The 22,846-nt window shown below is 39.5% G+C and overlaps 1 protein-coding gene across 2 annotated transcripts; it reads left to right on the top strand.

The window, feature by feature from the left end:
- Positions 1-3,125: 3,125 nt before the first annotated feature.
- On the top strand, positions 3,126-22,096 carry SPATA5L1 (spermatogenesis associated 5 like 1). 2 transcript variants are annotated; one of them, XM_030318269.1, is made up of 8 exons: positions 3,126-4,319; positions 5,792-5,977; positions 10,828-10,986; positions 13,851-14,060; positions 15,051-15,275; positions 19,103-19,237; positions 20,154-20,279; positions 21,804-22,096. In XM_030318269.1, exons 1-8 carry the CDS (start codon positions 3,225-3,227, stop codon positions 21,969-21,971), a joined length of 2,304 nt encoding a protein of 767 aa, XP_030174129.1. In that variant the 5' UTR covers positions 3,126-3,224; the 3' UTR covers positions 21,972-22,096. The 2 variants fall into 2 exon arrangements, with proteins under 2 accessions (XP_030174129.1, XP_030174130.1); XM_030318270.1 differs by lacking the exons at positions 20,154-20,279; positions 21,804-22,096 and having other exon boundaries at positions 15,051-15,243; positions 19,103-19,225.
- Positions 22,097-22,846: the final 750 nt, after the last annotated feature.

The raw sequence follows: 22,846 nt of genomic DNA, 5'->3' as shown, positions 1-22,846 counted from the left end.
TCTTCAACAAATTGTGTGGGGAAAACTGGACAGTTACATGTAAAAGAATGAAAGTGGACCACTTTCTTACACCATACACAAAAATAAACTCCAAATGGATTAAGGACCTAAATGTGAGACCTGAAACCATAAAAATTCTTAAAGAGAGCACAGCCAGTAATTTCTCTGACATAACAACATCTTTCTAGATATGTCTCTAAAGCAAGGGAAACAAACGCAAAAATAAACTATGTTTGATTGGGACTACATCAAAATAAAAAGCCTCTGCACAGCAAAGGAAACAATCAACAAAACTAAAAGGCAACTCTCTACTGAATCGGAAAAGATATTTGCAAATGACACATCCAATAAAGTGTTAGTATCCAAAATATATAGTTTATACAACTCAACACCAAAAAAAAAAAAAAAAAAAAAAACAAAAAAAAAAAAAAAAAAAAAAAAAAAAAAAAAAACCAAATAATCCAATTAAAAATGGGCAAAAGACATGAATAAACATTTTATCAAAGAAGACCTATAGATGACGAACCGACACATGAAAAGATGCTCAACATCACTCATCATCAGGGAAATGTAAATCAAAACCACAATGAGATATCACCTCACAACTGTCAGAATGGCTAAAATAAAAAACACAAGAGGGGCGCCTGGGTGGCTCAGTTGGTGAAGCATCCAACTTTGGCTCAGGTCATGATCTCATGGTTATTGATTCAAGCCCCACATTGGGCTCTGTGCTGACAGCTCAGAGCCTGGGGACTGTTTCAGATTCTGTGTCTCCCTTTCTCTCTGTGTCTCCCTCTCTCTCTCTCTCTCTCTCTCTCTCTCTCTCTCTGTGCCTCCCCTGCTCACACTCTGTCTCTCTCTCAAAAATAAATATTAAAAATTAAAAAAAAGCACAATAAACAACAAGTGTTGGTGAAGATGTGGAGAAAAAGGAACCTTCATGCACTGTTGGCGGGAATGTAAACTGGTGCAGCCACTGTGGCGGTTCCTCAAAAAATTAAAAATAGAACTACCCTCTGACTCTACTGGTAGTAATGACTCTACTGGGTATTTACCCAAAGAATATGAAAACACTAATTTGAAAGGATATGTACCCCCTATGTATACTGAAGCCTTATTTATAATAGCTAAATTATGGAAGCAACCCAAGTGTCCATTGATAAATGGATAAAGAAGATGCAGTACATATGTACAATGGAATATTCAGCCATAAAAAGAATGAAACCCTGCCATTTGCAACAACATGGATGGAACTAGAGACTATAATGCTAAGCAAGATAAGTCAGAGAAAGACAAATACCATATGATTTCACTCATATTGGAATTTAAGAAACAAATGAAGGGAAAAAAAGACAACCCCCCCAAAACAAACTCTTAACTATAGAGAACAAACAGATGGTTATCAGAGGGGAGATGGGTGAGAGGATGGATAAAACAGGTGAAGGAGATTCAAGAGTACACTTATCTTGATAATGATAAGCACTAATATATAGGATTCTTGCATTACTATATTGTATGCCTGAAACTAATATAACACTGTATGTTAAATATACTGGAATTAAAATAAATTCTAAAAATTTTTTAAGTTAAAAAAAAAAGAGTAATCCCCTATGTGGAAGGGAGAAGAACAGTGGGAAGAGAAGAGCAGGCAGCAGTCTTAATGATGTAGACCACCATCATCCCTAATACAGGCCTTAGTACTGCTGTGCACCAAGAAGACAATAAACACATGAACAGAAGAGTTATAACTGTTGTCAAAGAACATTCAGAGAAGTGTAAGGAAGGAGCATTCTCTCCCTGCGTTTCAAGATCTTTCTGCTAGACTAAGAATTAAATTTACACAAGACCAATTAAAAAGGGGAGAAAACCCAAAGTTTTATTGTTACGTATGCAGAGACCCAATAATGAAATTGAGACATAAAGAAATGACCAATGCAGGCAGTTTTTATGCTTCTTAGACAAAGAGACAATAAATTTTTGAGGAATTGACAGGATCTAAAAAAATGCTTGGGAGGTTTGTTTTTTTTTTTTTAAGTTTTATTTATTTATTTTGAAAGAAAGAGGTAGAGCATGAGCAGAGGAGGGAAAGAGGGAGGGACAGAGAGGAGACAGATCCCAAGCAGGCTCCGTGCAGTCAGCATGGAGCCCAATGTGGGGATTGAACTCAAATTGTGAGATCATGCTCTGAGCCAAAACCAAGAGTCTGATGCTTAACTGACTGAGCCATCCAGGCGCCCTGGAAGCTTTAATTAGTAATGAATTCTAAGTAGAATTTGGGCTGAGGTAGTAGATTAGTAAAAAAGCAACAAGGTTTATTTTTACAGCTTTCTCACTTTTTAAGTTCCTATCTGTGTTATAAGGATGTCTGTTTACTTCTTACTACCTTTCACATGGGAGGTTTATTTCCTGCTTTCAGGGGTACAGAGGAGAGCCTGAGTGTCCTTGTCCCAAGTAGCTTTAATTCAAAATATTCAGTGTGCCATTGTGGTACAGTTTACCCGGCCTGCCCTTGCTCCCTACAGGAGTAAGGAATCTGAACAGAATGTATTGGTGTGCCACAAATAGGTTAGATGGCCTGGTTTTCCTTCTTTTCTCTCTCCTGGGGATTTAAAATGCTACCCTCTGCTTCTCTTTTGCAATCCTGGTGCTTTTCCGTAGGAGGGGCATGCCTGGATCTTCAGAACACGTTAGAATCCACATTCATCAGAGGTGCCAAGGCTGTTTTTCTCAGCTACTCTAAGTCACCTTAGATATTAGCACCAGAGCACTCCAAAATATTTTGCCCACCAGGACAGTTAAGGTTTTTTCACAAAATACAGCCTCTAAGGTGATAACCCAAAAGTACAGGTGGTGGTGCTCGACTCTAAGAGCCAGGGAGAGCATGCTATGCGGGGCCTAAGTCACCGGTATATATATATATATATATAATGGCCTACTGAAGCTAGCTTACGCGACCTCCCAGACACCCATAACTAAAGCCTTTTCCTTAAAGTTCTGGAATGGGCCACTGAGTTTTGTCAAATCCAACACCACAACACCGACAGCCACAGCACAGTCTAAGTTCCGATTGGCCCTTTCCGCTTCCGCTCAGGGACTGGCAACTGAAGGCCATCACTGACGCATGCGCGTCACCTGTTTCCGGCCGAAGAGCGGGGTGTTCCCGCTTTCCCAGGCCGGGTGGAATTCCTATCTCACTTTCCTCGGCTTGAGTTTCTCTGTGGGCAATGGCTCCGGACTCAGGTCCCCTTCCTGAAGAGCCGCTCTTAAAGGTGCTACCCTTAGACGCTAAGGACAGGGGCACTCAGCGCTGTCGCTTGGGCCCGTCCGCCCTCCGCGCTTTGGGCGCGCACTTGGGCTCGGCGGTGAAGATCTCTCTGCCTGACGGCGGCTCCTGCGTCTGCACCGCCTGGCTGCGGCGGGACGGAGCAGACGGCTTTGTTCAACTGGATCCCCAGTGCGCGAGCCCCGGGGCGGCCGTGGAGGCTTCAGGGTTCCGGGGTAATCTCCGCTTAAGCAGCCTCCGCCTGGTGTCCTGCCCGTCGCTGCGGCACCTCAGTGTGTGGCCGGTGTTGCGGGAGGGGGCGGGCGCGCCCGGGGCCTCGAATCCAGCCGCGGTACTGGAGGCGGCGCAGGAGCTTCTCAGGAACCGACCTGTCTCCCGGGGCCACGTGGTGACCGCTCCGCCGGGCGCCCCGGGTCCCGTAGCCGCGCTGCACATCGTCAGCGGGGCGCCCAGCCCGGATCCGGCCGGGCTAGTCACTCCTCGCACCCACATCGGTCTCAGCGGGGTGCCTCCGTCGGAAGCGGAGCCACGGCCCGAGGTGCCCTTGGGGGGCCTTTCGGAGGCGGTCGACTCGTTGCGGGAGCTCCTCAGCCTGCCGCTCCGCTACCCTCGCACCTTGGCGGCCCTGGGGCTGGCAGTGCCTCGCGGGGTGCTCCTGGCGGGTCCCCCCGGAGTGGGCAAGACTCAGCTAGTGCGGGCCGTGGTCCGGGAAGCGGGCGCGGAGCTGCTGGCAGTGAGCGCCCCCGCGCTACAGGGCGCCCGGCCCGGGGAGACCGAGGAGAACGTGAGGCAGGTCTTCCGGCGCGCGCGGGAGCTGGCCAGCCGCAGACCCACCCTCCTCTTCCTGGACGAGTTGGACGCCCTGTGTCCCCGGCGGGGCGGCCCACACCGAGCCCCCGAGAGCCGCGTGGTGGCCCAGGTGTTGACGCTGCTAGACGGCATCAGTGGGGACCGCGAGGTGGTGGTCGTGGCATCCACCAACCGGCCGGACGCTCTAGACCCAGCGCTGCGCAGACCGGGGAGATTTGACCGAGAGGTAAATGGGCGGGGCCAGTCTGACCTTTGTTCCTGGAACCTCGGCCTCTTCTGGCCTTGATTGGCTGCCCCTAGGCGGTTGCCACTTAGGTTTGGCAGTCGGTGAGGCTGGAGTGGGGCTTTGTGTGGTGCAGAGAACCTGTTCTCTGTCCTTGTGTGATCTGTGAGCCGGGGCCTGTTTTTCCCGAGTCAAATTGAGAAGCAAGGTGGCCTTTAGGGATGAGTTTTGTTGTGCAGGTCCTGAAGATGAGTACCACCAGTAATGTTAATTGTTTAGGGAACTAGTTCAGCTATAAGTGTATTCAACTCTTATGGATTTGGAATGAAAATTAAAATTAGGATAGCTTCAAGAAATGAGTGTGTTGAAATAAAAAGGGAGAAGTCGGGAAAGATCTAAATCAAAGCAGGCATTAATTCTTCTGGACTTATTCATTCCTTGTCAGGACACCAGCATCCTGACCCACAAGTGAGAAATTACCCACAATTGCTCTCTGAGTTGCCAGAAAGATTGAGTACTCAAAAGCTGAACTATTTTACAAGCTTTAGTCCCAAATTGATTCCTGATTAAATAGTTTGAATAGTGGTTAAGTGATATTTGAACTTTGTGTTAGGAATCTAAAGAGACAGATGATAATTGCACACTTTTAGCTTAATCTGTGCATAACTTGAGCACATTTGTTTCTTTTTTGCATCATCTAGTACTTGTCTCCTGAATAAAATCCATAAGGGCAGGGACCTAGACTATCTGGTTTACTGTTGCACCCTTGGCTGGTAGAACTTGGGAAGTTGTAAAAAATAACAATGTTGTTAAATGACATACAGAGGGCCTCTGATTTTATGGTGGTGTGAATGCCATAGTCATTCAGTAGGAAACGTATTTTGAATTTTGATCTTTTGCCAAGCTAGCAATATACTGTAAAATGCTCTCTTGTGATGCTGGGCAGCCACGAGATCATGAGGGTAAACAGCTGACACGTTGACAACCGTTTTATACTCATCCAAACATTCTGTTTTTCACTTTCATACAGTATTCAATAAATTGTATGAGATACTCAAAACTTTATTGTAAAATAGGTTTTGTGCTAGATGATTTTGCTGAACCACCAGCTGATAATGTAAGTGCTCTGAGCATATTTAAGTAGGCTGGATTAAGCTGTGATGTTCAGTACGTTAGGTATATTAAATGCATTATCCGCTTACTGTAATTCCAGCTTATGATGCATTTATTGGGATGTAACCCCATCTTAAGGTGAGGAAGATCTGTATGTAATTTTCATTGTGCAACTATCCAGCCAGTGTTACTCCTCTGGAAAATTAGGATTTTAATATATTCAGAATCTATGGCATCCTTAAGAGTACATAGTTGTAGTGCCAAATTTGCTCAGTAAGTATACACCTTTGAGAGGATATAAATATTATACAATGTTTTAAGCTGTGTAAGCTTTAATTTCTCTTTTTTTGCTTTGCATATAGGTTGTCATTGGGACTCCCACACTTAAACAAAGAAAGGCGATACTCCAGGTGATTACCTCAAAGATGCCCATCTCCAGTCAAGTCGATTTGAGCCTCCTTGCAGAAATGACAGTTGGTTACGTTGGTGCGGACTTGACTGCACTTTGTAGAGAAGCTGCCCTGCATGCTCTCCTTCATAGTAAGAAGGTAGGAAGCACTGATTTATGACTGTGTATGTTGGCCTTTTGATTAATATAGCAAATTAATTTGGGATTAAACAAGTGGTAAGTACATTTTTTTGGAACTTTTGATACCTTCCACAGTTATTTCTTACCTGTATTTCTACATCTCCGCTCCATGGGAATAGCATAAGACTGAAGGTGGGGACAGAGGGCTGAGTCTTCCAGGTCTACCAGGACATTTTCCCTCATTGCCAAAGGGAACCACCTAGTGTGCAGAAGCCCAGAGCAGCTAGGGAAGATAGCGTGGCCCCCAGAAGAATCAAATGTATTTCTTTTTAATTTTTGGTTTTGTTTATTTTGAAGCAATTTCAGACTTAGAGAAAAGTTGCAAAAACAGTACAATTTCTGTATGTGCTTTACCTGGATTCTCCAAATGTAGCATTTTTCCAGTTTTGCTTTTTCCTTCTCTCTTCTGTGTTTTAAATATATATGTACTGTGTACGTACATATATATTTCTCTTCCTATATATGATATATATATGTCTGTGTGTGAAACATTTGAGAATGTACTGCAGCCATGATGTCCCTTTAACCTTAAAATCTTAAGTATATATATATTTTCTAAAAACAAAGACTTGAACCACAGTATAATTATCAACATGAGGAAATTAACACTGACATGCTACTTTTGTATAATCTCTGTAGACCTTATCCAAATTTGACTCTATCCTATTAATTTCCTTTCTAGCAGAAATTTAAAAAGGAAAAAAAATAGTAATCCAAGATTACACATTGCATTTAGTTATCCTGATTTCTTAATATTCTTTAACCTAGAACCATTTTTAGTCTTTTATGGCTAACTTATTAAGACTAGAGGTTATTTTTTCTATAGAGTATTCCTTGGTTTGGGTTTCACTGATGTTTCCTCATGATTGGATTCAGTTTTTGCATTTTTGGCAGAAGGGTCACAGAAATACTGTGTTCCCATTCCATCTGTTTTTTCCTTATTAATAAATATTTTGTAGGGAAAATAAACTTTTCTTTTTTTGAAAGTAAACTTTTCTAACCCAGGAGAAGATTGGGCACCTGGAATTTTTCTCTAAACTTGTCTTTTCTTTAAAATATTTAAGATGTTAGCTTTAAATATAATAGTTTTCAACACTATGGATTGGAAAATCTCTTCACTTTGTATGTAATAAGTAGTCATTAATCCCTAAACCCCTTCAGAAAAAAATTAATTTCAGCACCCAGAGGATTCTAGGACAAAGTTTTCGATCTCTATTGTAACTATTATAACATTAAAATTGCCTTTAATCTTGTAATTTTTAAAAACCAGTTTTTAGCTTGTTTAAATTATAAAAGGATGATTTATCATCCAAGGTTTGTAAAACCTTTTTACCTATATAATTTACATCCTTCCTCATTTCCATTTATTTTTACAGGTACTCTGAAGGTGGGAAGGAGTTATGTGAACTTATAAGTTCTCTTCTTCTGGGTTTAGAACCAAAACTGCTTGAAGACTTAATGACACTTCTCATGCATAGAGGTGTGAGAATATATGCCTTTTGAAGGGAGGATGAGAGCACCAGGGTTTGGGAAGGGAGATTTACATTTAGGATTCCCTCTGCTTTGAAGTTCCAGGTTTGACCTTAAACACCCTGGCTTAGGTGGACCAGCCAGCTGCTACCTCAGGAGGGGCCTGCCCAGGCATAGCTACCGCAGGTGATGGCTGAGTTCATAAACAACCAGGGGAAGTGGAAGGAAGAAAGGCAAAAAGGAAGAAGGGACAGAGGCATCTGGGAAGGTACTGGCTTCACCTTTTTCTTCTTTACCCCTCTGGCAGCTGAGGGGCTACTGCTGCCTCCATCTATACCAGGACAGACAAAGGATGCATTGAAGTTTGTTCAGCTTTTTGTGAAGTAATCCCATTAAAGGGTTTGAAATAGAGTTTAATACATACACACACAGGGGAAAGAATTTTATCTGCCTAACAGGGTTATTAGAATCAAGTGAGATAATATACATATAAGTGATCTTAGTTAGTGTTACTTAAAAATTAGTTAGGGGGTGCCTGGGTGGCTTAGGTCATGATCTCACAGTTCGTGGGTTTGAGCCCTGTGTTGGGCTCTGTGCTGACAGCTCAGAGCCTGGAACCTGTTTCAGATTCTGTCTCCCTCTCTCTCTGCCCCTCCTCTGTTTGCGTTCTGTGTGTCTTTCTCTCTTTCAAAAATAAGAAAGGTACCCAATATCTAATACTCCTAGCCAATTAGGAAAAAAAAAAAAAACATTAAAAAAATTATTTAATAGCTTTCTTTGTGAGAAATTAAACAAAATAAAAATATTATAAAGAAAGTAAAAATTGCATGAAATCTCACCTCACAGAGATTCTAATTTTTAGGAACATTGTTCAGAATAGCTCTCTTTCTCTCTCTCTCTTTCTATATATGTATGTACTTATATAATCTTATATAAATGGGATAGAATAGTTTCTTGTTGAAAATGGGAATTTTTGGGGCGCCTGGGTGGCTCAGTCGGTTAAGCCTCCGACTTCAGCTCAGGTCATGATCTCGCGGTCTGTGGGTTCGAGCCCCGCGTTGGGCTCTGTGCTGACAGCTCAGAGCCTGGAGCCTGTTTCAGTTTCTGGGTCTCCTTCTCTCTCTGACCCTCCCCCGTTCATGCTCTGTCTCTCTCTGTCTCAAAAATAAATAAGTGTTAAAAAAAATTTTAAAAAAAAGAAAATGGGAATTTTTTTGACAACTAAGTGTTCAGAATTTGATATGAGGGTAAATCTTAAATATAATACAGATATTACAAATAGATATTATAAATATAAGCAGTTTTTAACTGTAACAAAAAATCTGTTTCACTAGAATGATCAAGGAAATTTCAAGAAAGATTCTCCACAATGTAATCTTAAAGTGAAGGTGGCCTTTCTAAGCATAACATAAAACCTAATGCCAAAAAGGAAATGGTTTACTAATTTGATGATTTGGGGATGGCAAAACAATATATAAACAAAGACAAGACAAAAGACAGACTGGGAAAAAATACTTTGGCCTATGACAAAAAGACCAAATTACCTTGATATAGAAAGAATTCTCACAGATCAATAAGACCAACAATCTAAGAGAAAATGGGTAATAAAATATGAACAGGTAGGAGACAGTAAAAGGATTACAAGCAGCCAATAAATGTGAAAAATCCTCAACTTTACTTTCTTTAAAAATTAGTCTCTTTCAGTTATTTTTTAACTTTTTATTTTGAAATAATTAAAAACTTGAAGGAAAGTTGCAAAATAGAGAACTCCTGCTAAACCCTCCATCCAAATTCACCAATTTTTAACATTTTGCCAAATTAGCTTTATCATTCTCTCTCTCCTTCTCTGTCTCTAATTGTATATGTGTATACATATTACTTATTTTTTCTGAATCAATTGAGGATGGGTTGCATGCATCATATCCCATTAGTTATCTATTTCCTAAGAACAAGTATGTCTCTATACGTGACCACAATATGATTATGTGTACTCATTATATTCATGAAATTTAACATGGATACAAAACGTTATCAAATCTACAGCCCATATTCTTATTTTGGTAGTTTCAATCATCTTAGCATTTTTTCCCCTCCAGTACAGGATCTTGTTCAGGTTAACATATTGCATTTAGTTTTTAGTTTCTTTTAATCTCCAGTACTCCCTTAGCTTTTTAAAATGACACATTTTACATTGACATTTTAGGTCAGTGATTTTATAAAATGCTTTTCAATTTGGGTTTGTCTAATATTTGTTCATAGGTTCAGCTTATGCATGCCCATTTGGAATACTCCATAAGTGATAGTGTGTCCTTAGGGTAATACACATGAAGGCACAGGATGTCTGCGTGCCCCTCGTTGGTGATGTCTCTCATCGGTGATTGAGGTGATTAGCCAGTCCAAGTTTTGTCCAGTTTCTCCACTGTATAGTGCTGTGTTTCCCTTTGTAACTAATAAATCTGTGAAGAGACCTTTGAGATCGTGCTCCTTGGCATACTTCCCTCCCCTTTTTTGTACCCATAGATGATTCTTACCCCAACAGCCTTTACTTTAAATGGTTGCAAAATAGCTAACTTTCTAATTCCATCATTCCCTCTACCTTACTCTTGATTGAAGAAATTTAATGAACGCAATAGTGGTTACGATTTCCTCTATCACATTGGCAGAAATTTAAAAGTTTGGTGATCTACAGTGCTGGAGAGGTATGGGAAGAACAGCTTTATATTATTGGTACAGCTTTGAGAGCAGTGTGATAATACCTGTCAAAATCATAAATGTGCATACTCTTAAATCCAGTAATTCTACTTGGAGGAAATTATATAAAATACTTGAACATGTGCACAAGCACTTTCACCTGTAGCTTTGTTTTTAATAACAAAATACTGGAAACAACCTAACATTCAACAGAAAGATGCAGTTGAATTATGGTACACTCATACAACAGTGTCAGAAAGAGTGAGGTTGAACTATATTAATTGATAGAAAAGATTTCTAACATAAGTGGCACAAAAGTGCAGGTTAATTTGTACAGTGGGGTCCCATTTATATATCTGTTTGAAAAGATGTATGTGTCCTTACCGTCATAAAACATACTAGTGGCATACACAGAGAGTGGTTGACTTCCTCTAGAGATGTTAGTGGGGAGAGCTGGGAGAGGAGAGGAGACTTTTCATTTTTTTTTGTATTGTGTGTGTAGGATTCTTTATAATGATAGCGAAATAGATTTATAATTCAAAAGAAGATTTAAAAAAAAAAAAGAAGAAGAAGTAATTGTGCTCCTGTATCACAAAAAGGCCCTGTAATTTTTGGTCTGATTTTGCTTTTTGGGGCATATTTCTTCAGAACCAGGACAACCCGACTATTGATGAAGCAGACTTCCTTGAAGCTTTCAAAAAGATTCAACCCTCATCCTTTCGAAGTGTCATTGGACTGATGGACATCAAGCCTGTTGGCTGGGAGCAGATTGGTGGCCTCGAAGATGTAAAACTGAAGTTAAAACAGGTGATAGAGAGAGTTTGCTTGCGCCAGTAGAATGGTAGAGTTTAAGTGTAACACTTTTGTGATGAAGACAAACCGCACTTGCTGAAACTAATGCCATCCTAACATCTGAATCCAAGGGTTACTTCTCAGTCCTTGTTTAAATGGGCTTCTATAGGTGTCAGATGCCATTCATCATATTTTCCTACCTCACCCTTCTCTTGTTTGTTGTTTTCTTTAAAGACTGTATAACCTAGAATGGAGTCAGCAGACTTTTTCTGTAGAGGGCCAGAGAGTAAACATTTTAGGTTTGGTGGGCCATACAGTCTTTATTGCAACCACTCAACTCGGTATTCATGGCATGAGAGCAGCCAAAGACAATATGTAATCACTACTTGCGTTCTGATGGAACTTTATGGACACTGAAATCATAATTGTCACACGTCACAAAATATTCTTCTGATTTTCATTTCAAGCATTTAAAAATGTAAGAGTGGTTCTTAGTTTGTGGGTGGTACAAACACAGATTTTTAGTTTACAGGCCTGAGTTTGCCCTGGGACTGATAAAAGCAGTTATAATACACAGTATGGCCTGGGTGGCTACGGTTCTCACAGTGGATGCTAAGGAGCACAACTCTCCAGATCCTCTCACTGGCATTGCAGTTTCAGAAATTAATTTTGTTCATTTACCTTCAGGTGATCCTGCCATAAGGAACTAGATTTCTCTAACCCCATACAAAAGACTGATGTATAAGTATCACTAAAATTTATTCATCATAACTAGAAGCTATATCTACAGTGAACCCTAGAATCCTTGTGTCCGTGGATCATTGCATTTATAACATACCCTAATTTTTTACATGCATTGTCTCATTTAATCTTTACAAAGTGCGTGAGAGATCAGCCACACTTCCTGTTGCGAACACTATTTCTTTAGCTTTGAGATGTTAAGCTTTCTTGCCTTTCTGAACATTCCGTTCCCTAATGTTGCCATACGTGTTAGTACTCCAAGCTCCTAGGAATCCTGTTTTTGCATTCTGTGAGTCCATGATCTCAATATCCAGGGCTTTAGCTGTCCCCTGAAAACTGTTCACTCAAAAATCTTTATATCCAACACAGATAGTTCTTTTGGTCATCAGAGCTACTTAGCTGTCTGCCTACCAGGTAACTTCCAGGAATCTCAAACTCAGGACATCCATAGCTCAGCTAATCAACCCACCCTTCACACCTGGATTCTCTACCTCTGTGAATAAAGCCAGCAACCCATCTCCTAAGTCAGAAACCTGTCTTCTAAATGCAGGGGTCGTGCCATACGTGCACGTAAGTTCCCCTTTGGATTTAGAACATAGTCCCTGCAGGGGCGCCTGAGTGGCTCAGTCAGTTAAGCATCTGACTTCAGGCTCAGATCATGATCTCAGGGTTCGCAAGTTCAAGCCCCGCATTGGGCTCTGGGCTGACAGCTTGGAGCCTGGAGCCTGGAGCCTCCTCAGGTTCTGTGCCTCCCTCTCTCTCTCTATCCCTCCCCAGCTCACATTCTTTCTCCCTCCTCTCTCAGAAATAAATAAAAACATTAAAAAAAAAAAAAAAAAAAAGAGACAGAGAAATATGGTCCCTGCATAAAAGAGTTAATTTTATGTTTCAAATCTATCCCTTCCAGTACCTGTGACACATCCAGCCTTACTATTTTTGTAGTCAGAATTATTGCAAGAGACTTCTAACTGGTCGCCCTGCTTCTGTTTATTTCTTTCCAGTCCATTCTCCATCCTGCTTCCTCAGTGCTGACTAAAACTTTCAAGGCTTAACACAATCTGACTCCTACTTCCACTTTCATTTCATTACTCCTTGCTTCCCCTATTCTCCTTTCTGTTACTACTTACTGTTGGGATGAATAAGAGTTTCAAGTGTCTCTGTGTGTATTGTTCGTTCCCGGTGGAATGCCCTTTTCTGGCCTCATTGTTAGTTTACAAGCCTGCCTCCCCAACTAAAATCTGAGTTCCCTTGCTACGGGGATCTTATCCTTTTTTAATAGAAAGACAGTACATCAGTAGTTAAGAGTTTGCACTTCCTGATTTACATTGCCTGGTGGGGGGCGGGGGAGGGGGACAGCCTTAGTTCTGCTGCCTCACTAGAAATAAGACCTGGGCGAATTACTTCACTGTTGTAAGTCTGAGCTTCTGCATCTATAAAAGTATGATGACAATAAAACCACATACTCAGAGGTAATGGGGACTTGTTTACTATTTAGTTAACATTTGTAGAATGCTTACTTTGTGAAGGTGTCATTCTAGGTATGGGAATTTAAGTGGTAAACTTTATTTACATTCTAGCCGAGCAGAATGATAAACCCAACATGGAAAAATAATAATTTCAGATAGTGAATGAGTAAGTGCTCCCAAAATAAAAGATGGGCAGTAGCATAGATTGGCGGGCGGGGATGGGGGTGGGGTCTGCTTTAATTAAAGTAGTTAGGGAAGACCTCTCCAAGGAAATGACATTTGAGCTGAGACTGAATGATGAGGGATAGCCACACAGATTTTGAAGGAGTGTTCAGGCAGAGAAAGAATAGCAAACAAAGGCCCTGAGATGGGAACAAACTGGGGTGTTTGGGAAAGAGGCTGCATAAGGCCTTGTAATAGGAAGGAGTGGTAGGAAGGAGTTCAGATGTGGCTTTTATTCTAATTCTGATGGGAAGTCACTGTAGGATTTGAAGCAGGAAATGATGTGACCTGACTTAGGTTATAAGATCACTGGTTGCTGTGTGGAGAGTGGACTGCATTTCCAGCTCATAACAGGTACCTGAGAATTGTTGAGTGAACACTTGAATTTACTGGATCATATGATGTTTTATCATTATACTAAAACAATTGTCTCTTTTTATGTACTTACAGAGTATTGAGTGGCCTCTAAAATTCCCTCGGGAATTTGTCAGGATGGGCCTGACACAGCCAAAGGGAGTTCTCCTGTATGGTCCCCCTGGATGTGCTAAAACCACCCTGGTGAGGGCCCTGGCCACAAGCTGTCATTGCTCTTTTGTTTCAGTGAGTGGAGCTGATCTCTTTTCTCCTTTTGTTGGAGATTCAGAAAAAGTCTTGTCTCAGGTTTGTTTGTTTATTTTCTCCCATATAGTTAAGTGTCCTTCTGAATTTTCATGATATGCCTTAAGGATAAACCTTAGTTATTAAAAATATTACTGGCCCTGGGGCGCCTGGGTGGCGCAGTCGGTTAAGCGTCCGACTTCAGCCAGGTCACGATCTCGCGGTCCGGAGTTCGAGCCCCGCGTCAGGCTCTGGGCTGATGGCTCAGAGCCTGGAGCCTGTTTCGGATTCTGTGTCTCCCTCTCTCTCTGCCCCTCGCCCGTTCATGCTCTGTCTCTCTCTGTCCCAAAAATAAATAAACGTTGAAAAAAAAATTTTTTTTAAAAATATTACTGACCTTTTTTTCAACTAGAAAAGTTATGTATATTTGTTTATAGAAAATTTAGGAAATATAGGAAAGTGTTAGGTAAGAAATCCTTTGTAATCCCTACCTACTGTTAATGTTTTGGTGAATTTCCTTTATTTTTTTGCTTTTGTTTTAAACTTGAGGGCAGATTATATATATCTTTATCACGATTTTTTAAAATCATCATTTAAAAAAAAATTTTTTTTTTTCAATGTTTATTTATTTTTGGGACAGAGAGACAGAGCATGAACAGGGGAGGGGCAGAGAGAGAGGGAGACACAGAATCGGAAACAGGCTCCAGGCTCTGAGCCATCAGCCCAGAGCGTGACGCGGGGCTCGAACTCCCGGACCGCGAGATCGTGACCTGGCTGAAGTCGGACGCTTAACCGACTGCGCCACCCAGGCGCCCCAAAATCATCATTTTTAAAACTCCATAGTATTAAATGTTTTGAAAATATGATTTTTAACCTGTACATAATACTCCATTCTTTCTTGTTCTGTTTATTCAGTTCCCAATTCTTAAACATGTAGCATCTTTCTCTTCTTTTTACATTTTAAAAATCATAAGTAGTAATACATAAAGCATATATTCACTTGAATACTGAGTAATGTATAGCTTTTCAATAATTTTATTTTCCCAACAAAAGGTATTTCGACAAGCAAGAGCAAATACTCCAGCAATTGTGTTTTTGGATGAAATTGATTCAATCTTGGGCTCTCGATCCATCAGCAAAACAGAATGTAATGTTCAAGAGCGTGTTCTTTCTGTTCTCCTGAATGAATTAGATGGTGTAGGACTGAAGACTACAGAGAGAAGAGGAAGTAAATCAGATCAACAGGGTAAATACAAGGAGCTGAGAAAAAACGAAGAGGTATTTATTAGCCAGAATATACAAAACCCAAGCCAATATTAAATACAGTGCATATACACTAGCTTTCCCTATGTGGATTCATCTCATAGAAGGAATTATGTAATTTCAGTTTGACTGGATGTTTACAGAGCTGCTAAAAATTGTGATTTGGCTAGAAAAGATGAGGTAAATTTTATAAGTTATCTTAAATATATATGAATGTGAATTTTCTTTTTCCTGAGATTTAGAAACCTAACGTTACATATTGCATAGAAAAGGGGTTTATTCTTATTTTTATATCCTGAAGAACCAGTGTTCATCCCTTTCTAAAAGTTTTTATATGAAACAAAACAAAACATTGTTATTACCAATGATCTTAGTAATTCACAACTTCCGATTTTCTTGAGGAATGGGTTTCCCTGCTTATAATGAAGTTAAAATGACCTTCAGAAGCCCCTTCTTCCTTTCTGAGTCTCTTCCTAGATAGAGTTTGATACCCTTAAATTACCCAACAGATCCGTTTTCTTTTATTCTTTCCTTGTTTTTACTTGTTTCCCAGTTGAAAAATCATTCCACAGGAAAGTCTTATAGCTCTTGAGAAATATATGACACTAGAATCTGAAGGGGCCCATGAGATTTTCTAACCAAATTTTCTTGTAACACAGGAATTCCTTCTACAGCATCTGACAGGTGTTCACTCACCTCTGCTAAAATTTTGCAGATACAGGGAATTCACTACTTTGAGAGATCACATTAATGGTGAACTACTCTGATTATTCAGTTCAATTGAAAAGAAAAAAATGTTTTAATTCCAGTGTAGTTAACATATAGTGTTATACTAGTTTCAGGTATACAATTTGGTGATTCAACAATTCCATGTATTACTCAGTGCTCATCATGATTACTCTTTAATTCCCATCACCTGTTTCACCACCCACCCTGCCTCCTCCCCTCCCCTCTGTTTTCTATAGTTAAGAGTCTGTTTTTTGTTTGTTTCTCTCTTTTTTTTTTTTTTTAACCTGTGTCCATTTGTTTTGTTTCTTAAATTCCACATATGAGTGAGATCATATGGTATTTGTCTTTCTCTGGCTTATTTCACTTAGCATTATACTCTCTAGAGTCATTCATGTTGTTGCAAATGGCAGGACTTCATTCTTTTTTATGGCTGAATAATATTCCATTGTATATATACCATATCTTCTTTATCCATTCATCTATCAGTGGATACTTGGGCAGCTTCTGTAATTTGGCTATTGTATAATTCTACAGTAGGGGTGCCTGGGTGGCTCAGTAGGTTAAGTGTCCAACTTTTTTTTTTTTTAATTTTTGTTAAGGTTTATTAATTTTTGACAGAGAGAGAGAGAGAGAGAGAGAGAGAGAAAGCGAGTGCATGAGTGGGGGAGAGGCAGAGAGAGGGAGACACAGAATCTGAAGCAGGCTCCAGGCTCTGAGCTGTCAGCACAGAGCTCGGCACAGGGCTCGAACTCACGGACCATGAGATCATGACCTGAGCCGAAGTCGGACGCTCAATCGACTGAGCCACCCAGGCACCCCAGGTGTCCAACTTTGGCTCAGGTCATGATCTCATGGTTTGTGGGTTCCAGCCTAGTGTCAGGCTCTGTGCTGACAGCTCAGAGCCTAGAGCCTGCTTCAGATTCTGTGTCTCCTTCTCTCTCTGCTTCTTCCCCACTTGTGCTTTGTCTCTGAAAGCTTGTTTCCCTTGCCTCAGGAGACAAAAATATTGTTACAGCTGATGCAGAGAAATTACTGCCTGTGCTCTCTTTAAGGATTTTTATGGTTTCAGGTCTCACAATTAGGTCCTTAATTCATTTTGAGTTTATTTTTCTGTATGGTGTAAGAAAGTAGTCCAGTTTCATTCTTTTGCATGTAGCTGTCCAGTTTTCCCAACACCATTTGTTGAAGAGACTGTCTTTTTCCCATTGCATATTCTTGCCTCCTTTGTTGAGGCAAAGGCACCATATAATTGTGAATTTGTTTCTGGGCTTTCTATTCTGTTTTATTGATCTATGTGTCTATTTTTGTGCCAATACCATCAGTACCATACTGTTTAGATTACTGCAGCTTTGTAGTGTAATTTGAAATCTGGGATTATGAGGCTTCCATCTTTGTTTTTCTTTTTCAAGGTTACTTTGCGGTCTTTTGTAGTTCCATACAAATTTTCGCATTCTTGTTCTAGTTCTATGGCAAGTGCTGTTGGTATTTTGATAGAGATTGCATTAAATCTGTAGATTGCTGGGTAGTATAGACATTTTAACAATGTTTGTTCTTCCAGTCCATGAGCATGGGATGTCTTTTCATTCTTCAGTTTCTTTCATCAGTGTTTTATAATTTTCAGAGTACACAGGGCTTTCACCTCCTTCGTTAAATTTAATTCCTCGGTATTTTATTATTTTTGGTGCAGTTGTAAATGGGATTGTTTTTTAAATTTCTCTTTCTGCTGTTTCATTATTAGTGTATAGAAATGCAATGGATTTCTGTACATTGAGTATCCTGTAACCTTACTGCATTCATTTATCAGTTCTAGCAGTCTTTCGATGGAGTCTTTTGGATTTTCTTAATATAGTATCATGTCATCTGCAAATAGTGAAAGTTTTACTTCCTCCTTGCCATTTTTGGTGCCTTTGTTTCTTTTTGTTGTCTGATTGCTGTGGTTAGGACTTTTTTAGTCCAGTGTTGAATAAAAGTAGTTGAGAGTGGACATCTCTGTCCTGTTCTTGAGACCTTAGGGGAAAGCTCTCAGTTTTTTATCACTGAGTATGATGTTAGCTGTGGGTTTTTCATATATGGACTTTATTATGTTGGGGTATGTTCCCTCTAAACCTATTTTGTTGAGGGTTTTTATCATGAATGGATGTTGTACTTTGTCAGTTGCTTTTTGTGCATCTATTGAGAGGATCATATGGTTCTTGTCCTTTCTCTATTGATGTATCACATTGATTGATCTGAGAATATTGAACCACCCTTGCATCCCAGGAATAAATCCCACTTGATTGTGGTGAATGATTTTTTTTAATATATTGTTGGATTCAGTTTGCTAATATTTTGTTGAGGATTTTTGCTTTCATGTACATCAGAGACACTGGCCTTTAGTTCTCTTTTATTGTGGTATCTTTATCTGGTTTTGGTATCAGGGTAATGCTGGCCTCAAAGAATGAATTTGGAAGTTTTCCTTCTTCTATTTTATGGAATAGTTTGAGAAGAACAGGTATTAACTCTTCTTTAAAAGTTTGGTAGAATTCCCCTTTGAAGCCATCAGGTCCTGGACTTTTTGAACTCGCAACAAACAATTTTGAATGCTTAGCCTGTGTAAGGCCTTGCCCTGACTGCTTTTCGGTATTTCTTACCTTCATCTAGGATTTACCCATCTTCAGCTTATGTTGTCATATTTCTGCCTCTGGAAAGAAAAATAAATAAAAAGTAAAGTAGATCTCCATCTTCTAGGACATTAGAGCCAGGGTGTTTCATAGCCATACATCTCTACCTGTTAGTCATATGCTTTGTCTTTTCAAGTCATCTACCAATCATTCACTGGGGCTCAGGTACATTCAGTAGGTGTTCTCTGCTGTGGTGTAGGCTTTCCATTGGTTCTCACGTGGAGAGATGTCCCCCAGGATTGGCCAGTTCTTTCACCACACACAGAAAGTAGTTCTTTGGTTAATAATTTGTATTTGCATACCTTGAGATCGAGAAGGGGGTATAAGCATTCCCGTCCCAAGAAAAGGATATGCTTATTTAAAAATAAATGAACCCTTCTTATCTATATTTCTTAAAAATGTAATAACGAACAACTTATTGACATTACTTTTGTGTTGTGTATTTTCCCTCAGTTAGAGTTGCGAGAAGTTTTTAATAGAAATGTCATGATTGTTGCTGCAACAAATAGACCTGATGTATTAGATGATGCCTTATTACGACCTGGAAGATTAGATAAGATTATTTATATTCCACCTCCAGATGAAAAGGTAATTGTACATGTTTTACTCTATGTTAGGATTCTTAATACATCAGTGTTGGAGCTGTAAGGAGCCTGGCAGCATTGAATCCCAAACTGGATATATACGTACCTGGTGTGTGTCTTACACTGGGCTCTGCATTCTTCCTCGCCTCGTGGCCCTTCATAAAGTCATAATTTTGATCTGCTTTTGCTGGATACTCTGGGCATATTTTCAGAGAAACATAAGCTTAAAAGTTAAAAGTAGTTGCCTTATTTCATTATTGTGTCAGACTGAAAAAATATCGAGCTTATTAGGTATACTCAACATTATTTTACAACTAGAATGGAGGAATCCTAAAATGTCTGGAGAATATATGTATCTGTATCCTTATTTTACAGTGGGAAAATCTGACGTTAGAGTGATTACACAATTTATCCATAGTCAAACAATCAATAAATCTTTTGCCCTTAACATCCACAGCCACCGATAGGGAGAGACTAATGACAAAGAATGAATTTTTTCCTCCCTTCCTAAATAATAAATAAATAAATATTTAAATGTCTGTTTATTTTTAAATTATGTCTGGATAAGTCATGTGTTTCCTTCTTAATCCATGTCTGATAACACTATTTGTACCCAAAAGAAGGGGATTCATCATGTCTCTTAAAGAAATATATCTACAATCAGCTATTTTAAAAATGATTATAAAAGTGTTAGCAATTTATCATGTCATTATTTTTACCATTGTCATATGAGCCATTGATGAAGTACTTTTTCTTATCTCTTCAGAAGTGATTCTTTCTTATTGTTTAATCATTAAAATATACATAACACTTTCTCTGTAGTATGACAGGAAACACTCCCTTGAAATATTTTAATCTAGCTTTGTGTCACACATAAATGTTATAAGATTATAAACATATTACTTTTAATTTTGTTCCAGGGCAGGCTTTCTATTTTGAAAGTCTGTACCAAAAACATGCCAATGGGACCCGATGTTTCCTTAGAAAACCTAGCAGCAGAAACCTGTTTTTTCTCTGGTGCTGATCTTGGAAACCTTTGCAAAGAAGTAAGTTAATTAGTGAAGGAACATATGGTTGAGAACATTTCTTCATTTATTCAGATCTTCATTCACTTGGTAGCATTTACTGAAGGACTGCTATGTGGTGGGCACTGTGGAAGGTGAAACAGATGTCGCCACTGCCCTGCCCTTCCAGAGCTTACAGGTACATGGCGAGTTGCAGAGAGGCAAATTGTAGTACTCAGTTGGCAACTGAAAATATGTGGTGAATCAGGAAGTTCAGGGACTGAACCAGACTTGGGGGCATCAGAGAAGGCTCTCGTGTGTAAACTGAGATTGGAAGGATGGTGAGACCATTGACCAGGCTAAGGGAGGGGAGAAAATGTGCGGACGACTGGAGTAAGAGATAACATGCCTTTATTGAGGAGATGGACAATGGCCAGATCACACAGGTCCTTGTAAGCCACTTTAAGGAATTTAGACTTTGAGAGTAAAAGAAGCCATCGTAGGTGTTTCCTTTTCCATAACCTTTTATTAAATGTACTGTTCAGGAAAATGCACAGACCATAAGGATATGGTTCACTGAATTAACATAAAATGAACACACTGTGTAACTACCAAGAAAGAGAACATTATCAATACCCCAGAAGCTTCGCTTGGGGCTTTCCCAATCTCTCTCCCAAAAGGGAAGTACTCTTCTGACTTCCAGCACTGGAGATTAGTTTGCATATTTTTGAACTTTATAAAGATAGGACCCTACTGTATACTTTTATGTCTGCTTCTTTAACTCAGGATTATGTTTGTGAAATTCATCTGTGATTTTGTGCATAACAGTAGTTTGTGCATGCCCATCACTTTATGGTTTATGAATATACTGTGTTCATTCTTTTGAACGTTTGGGTTACGACTTTTTTTTATAAATTGTGCTGCTGTGAACAATCTTGTGTATGTGTCTGTATATACTTATAGAGAGAATTGCTATGTTATAGAGTATGTGTTTGACCTTTTCCTTTATGATCAGTGTTGTGTCCTATTTAAAAACTCCTACTCTGGGGTACCTGGGTGGCTCAATCAGTTAAACATCTGACTCTTGATTTTGGCTCAGGTCATGATCTCGTGGTTTGTGAGTTTGAGCCCTGCATCAGCTCTGCACTGACAGTGTGGAGCCTGCTTGGGATTCTCTGTCTCCCTCTCTCTTTCTGCCCCTACCCCATTCATGTGCACATACTGTCTCTCAAAATAAATAAACTTAAAAAAAAAAAAAAAAAAAACTACTCTGAGGTCAGGGAGATAGTCTCTCATCTGTAAATATTTTTATGGGCTCATAGTGTATATATTATTATTACAACTTGCATTTTCTTTTTTCCCATTTAAGGCTAGAGTTTAATGTAGAAGAAATGATGATCCATTGAGACAACTTTTAAACAGGATATTTAACTTTTTAATATTTGGTTATGAGTGTTGGAATTCTGAGAAGTGGGACTGAGGTTTTTACACTTAGGTTTTGAAGTATTGCCATAAATTGTAAAAAATGAAGCACATTAATTACTTCCTATTGTTTGTCTCTTATAGGCTGCCTTGCTGGCTCTGCAAGAAAATGGACTAGACGCAACCACAGTGAAACAAGAGCACTTCCTGAAATCACTGAAGACTATAAAACCGTCCTTAAGTCGCGCGGTCTTGACTTTATATGAAAACTTATTTCAGGAACAAGGATTATCTAACTTAGAGGATTTTTAAAAATTACGTTACATCCCTGCTCAAGGATTAATTGAACTGTGAACTTGCTCTATGATTTGCAACTTCGCATTTTTAGAGTTTGTGTGTATCATTTCCTGTAAATAAAAGGGATAAGCACCTGATAAGCTTAAAGTTCATCTTATTTCTAAAAAGTATATGAAAATACCATAATTTGGGAAGAGAGTATATGTATGTTGATTTTTGTAATGGGGATGGTGGTTGCTTTTGTTTGTTTGGGGTTGGTTTTTTTTTTTTTTAAGTTTTATTTATTTTTGAGAGAGAGAGAGAGTGAGTGAGCAGGGGAGGGGTAAAGAGAAAGGAAGACAGAGGATCCCAAGCAGGCTCCATCTGCCAGTGCAGAGCCCAACCTAGGGCTCAAACTCACAAACACTTAGATCGTGACCTAAGCCAAAATCAGGAGTCAGATCTCAACCAACTGAGCCACCCAAGCACCCCGGGTTGGTTGCTTATAGGAAAGTACAAAGAACTCTTATGTTCTCTTAAACCAGATTCACCAATTTTTAACATTTTGCCGTATTTACTTTCTCCTTTTTTATATATACATAAACATATACATACATACATACATACATATACATAAACACAGTATTTTTCACAACTATTTAAGAATAGATTTCATGTATCATGCCCCTTTACCCCTTGATACTTCAGTGTACATTTTTTAGGATTTTATTTTTAAGTAATCTCTACACCCAACATGGGGCTCGAACTCAAAGCCCTGAGATTGAGTCTCATGCTCCACCAACTGAGCTAGCCAGGCGCCCCTTCAGCGGATATTTATTACAAATGTGGTTATTTATTATGTAACCATGGTGTATTTATCAAGCTCAGGAAATTTAACATGGATACAATAT

This window comes from Lynx canadensis, chromosome B3, assembly GCF_007474595.2.
Source record: "Lynx canadensis isolate LIC74 chromosome B3, mLynCan4.pri.v2, whole genome shotgun sequence".
In the NCBI taxonomy this organism is placed as follows: Eukaryota; Metazoa; Chordata; class Mammalia; order Carnivora; family Felidae; genus Lynx; species Lynx canadensis.
The sequence above is the reverse complement of the archived record's forward strand: the minus strand, read 5'-3'. Positions and strand labels throughout refer to the sequence as shown.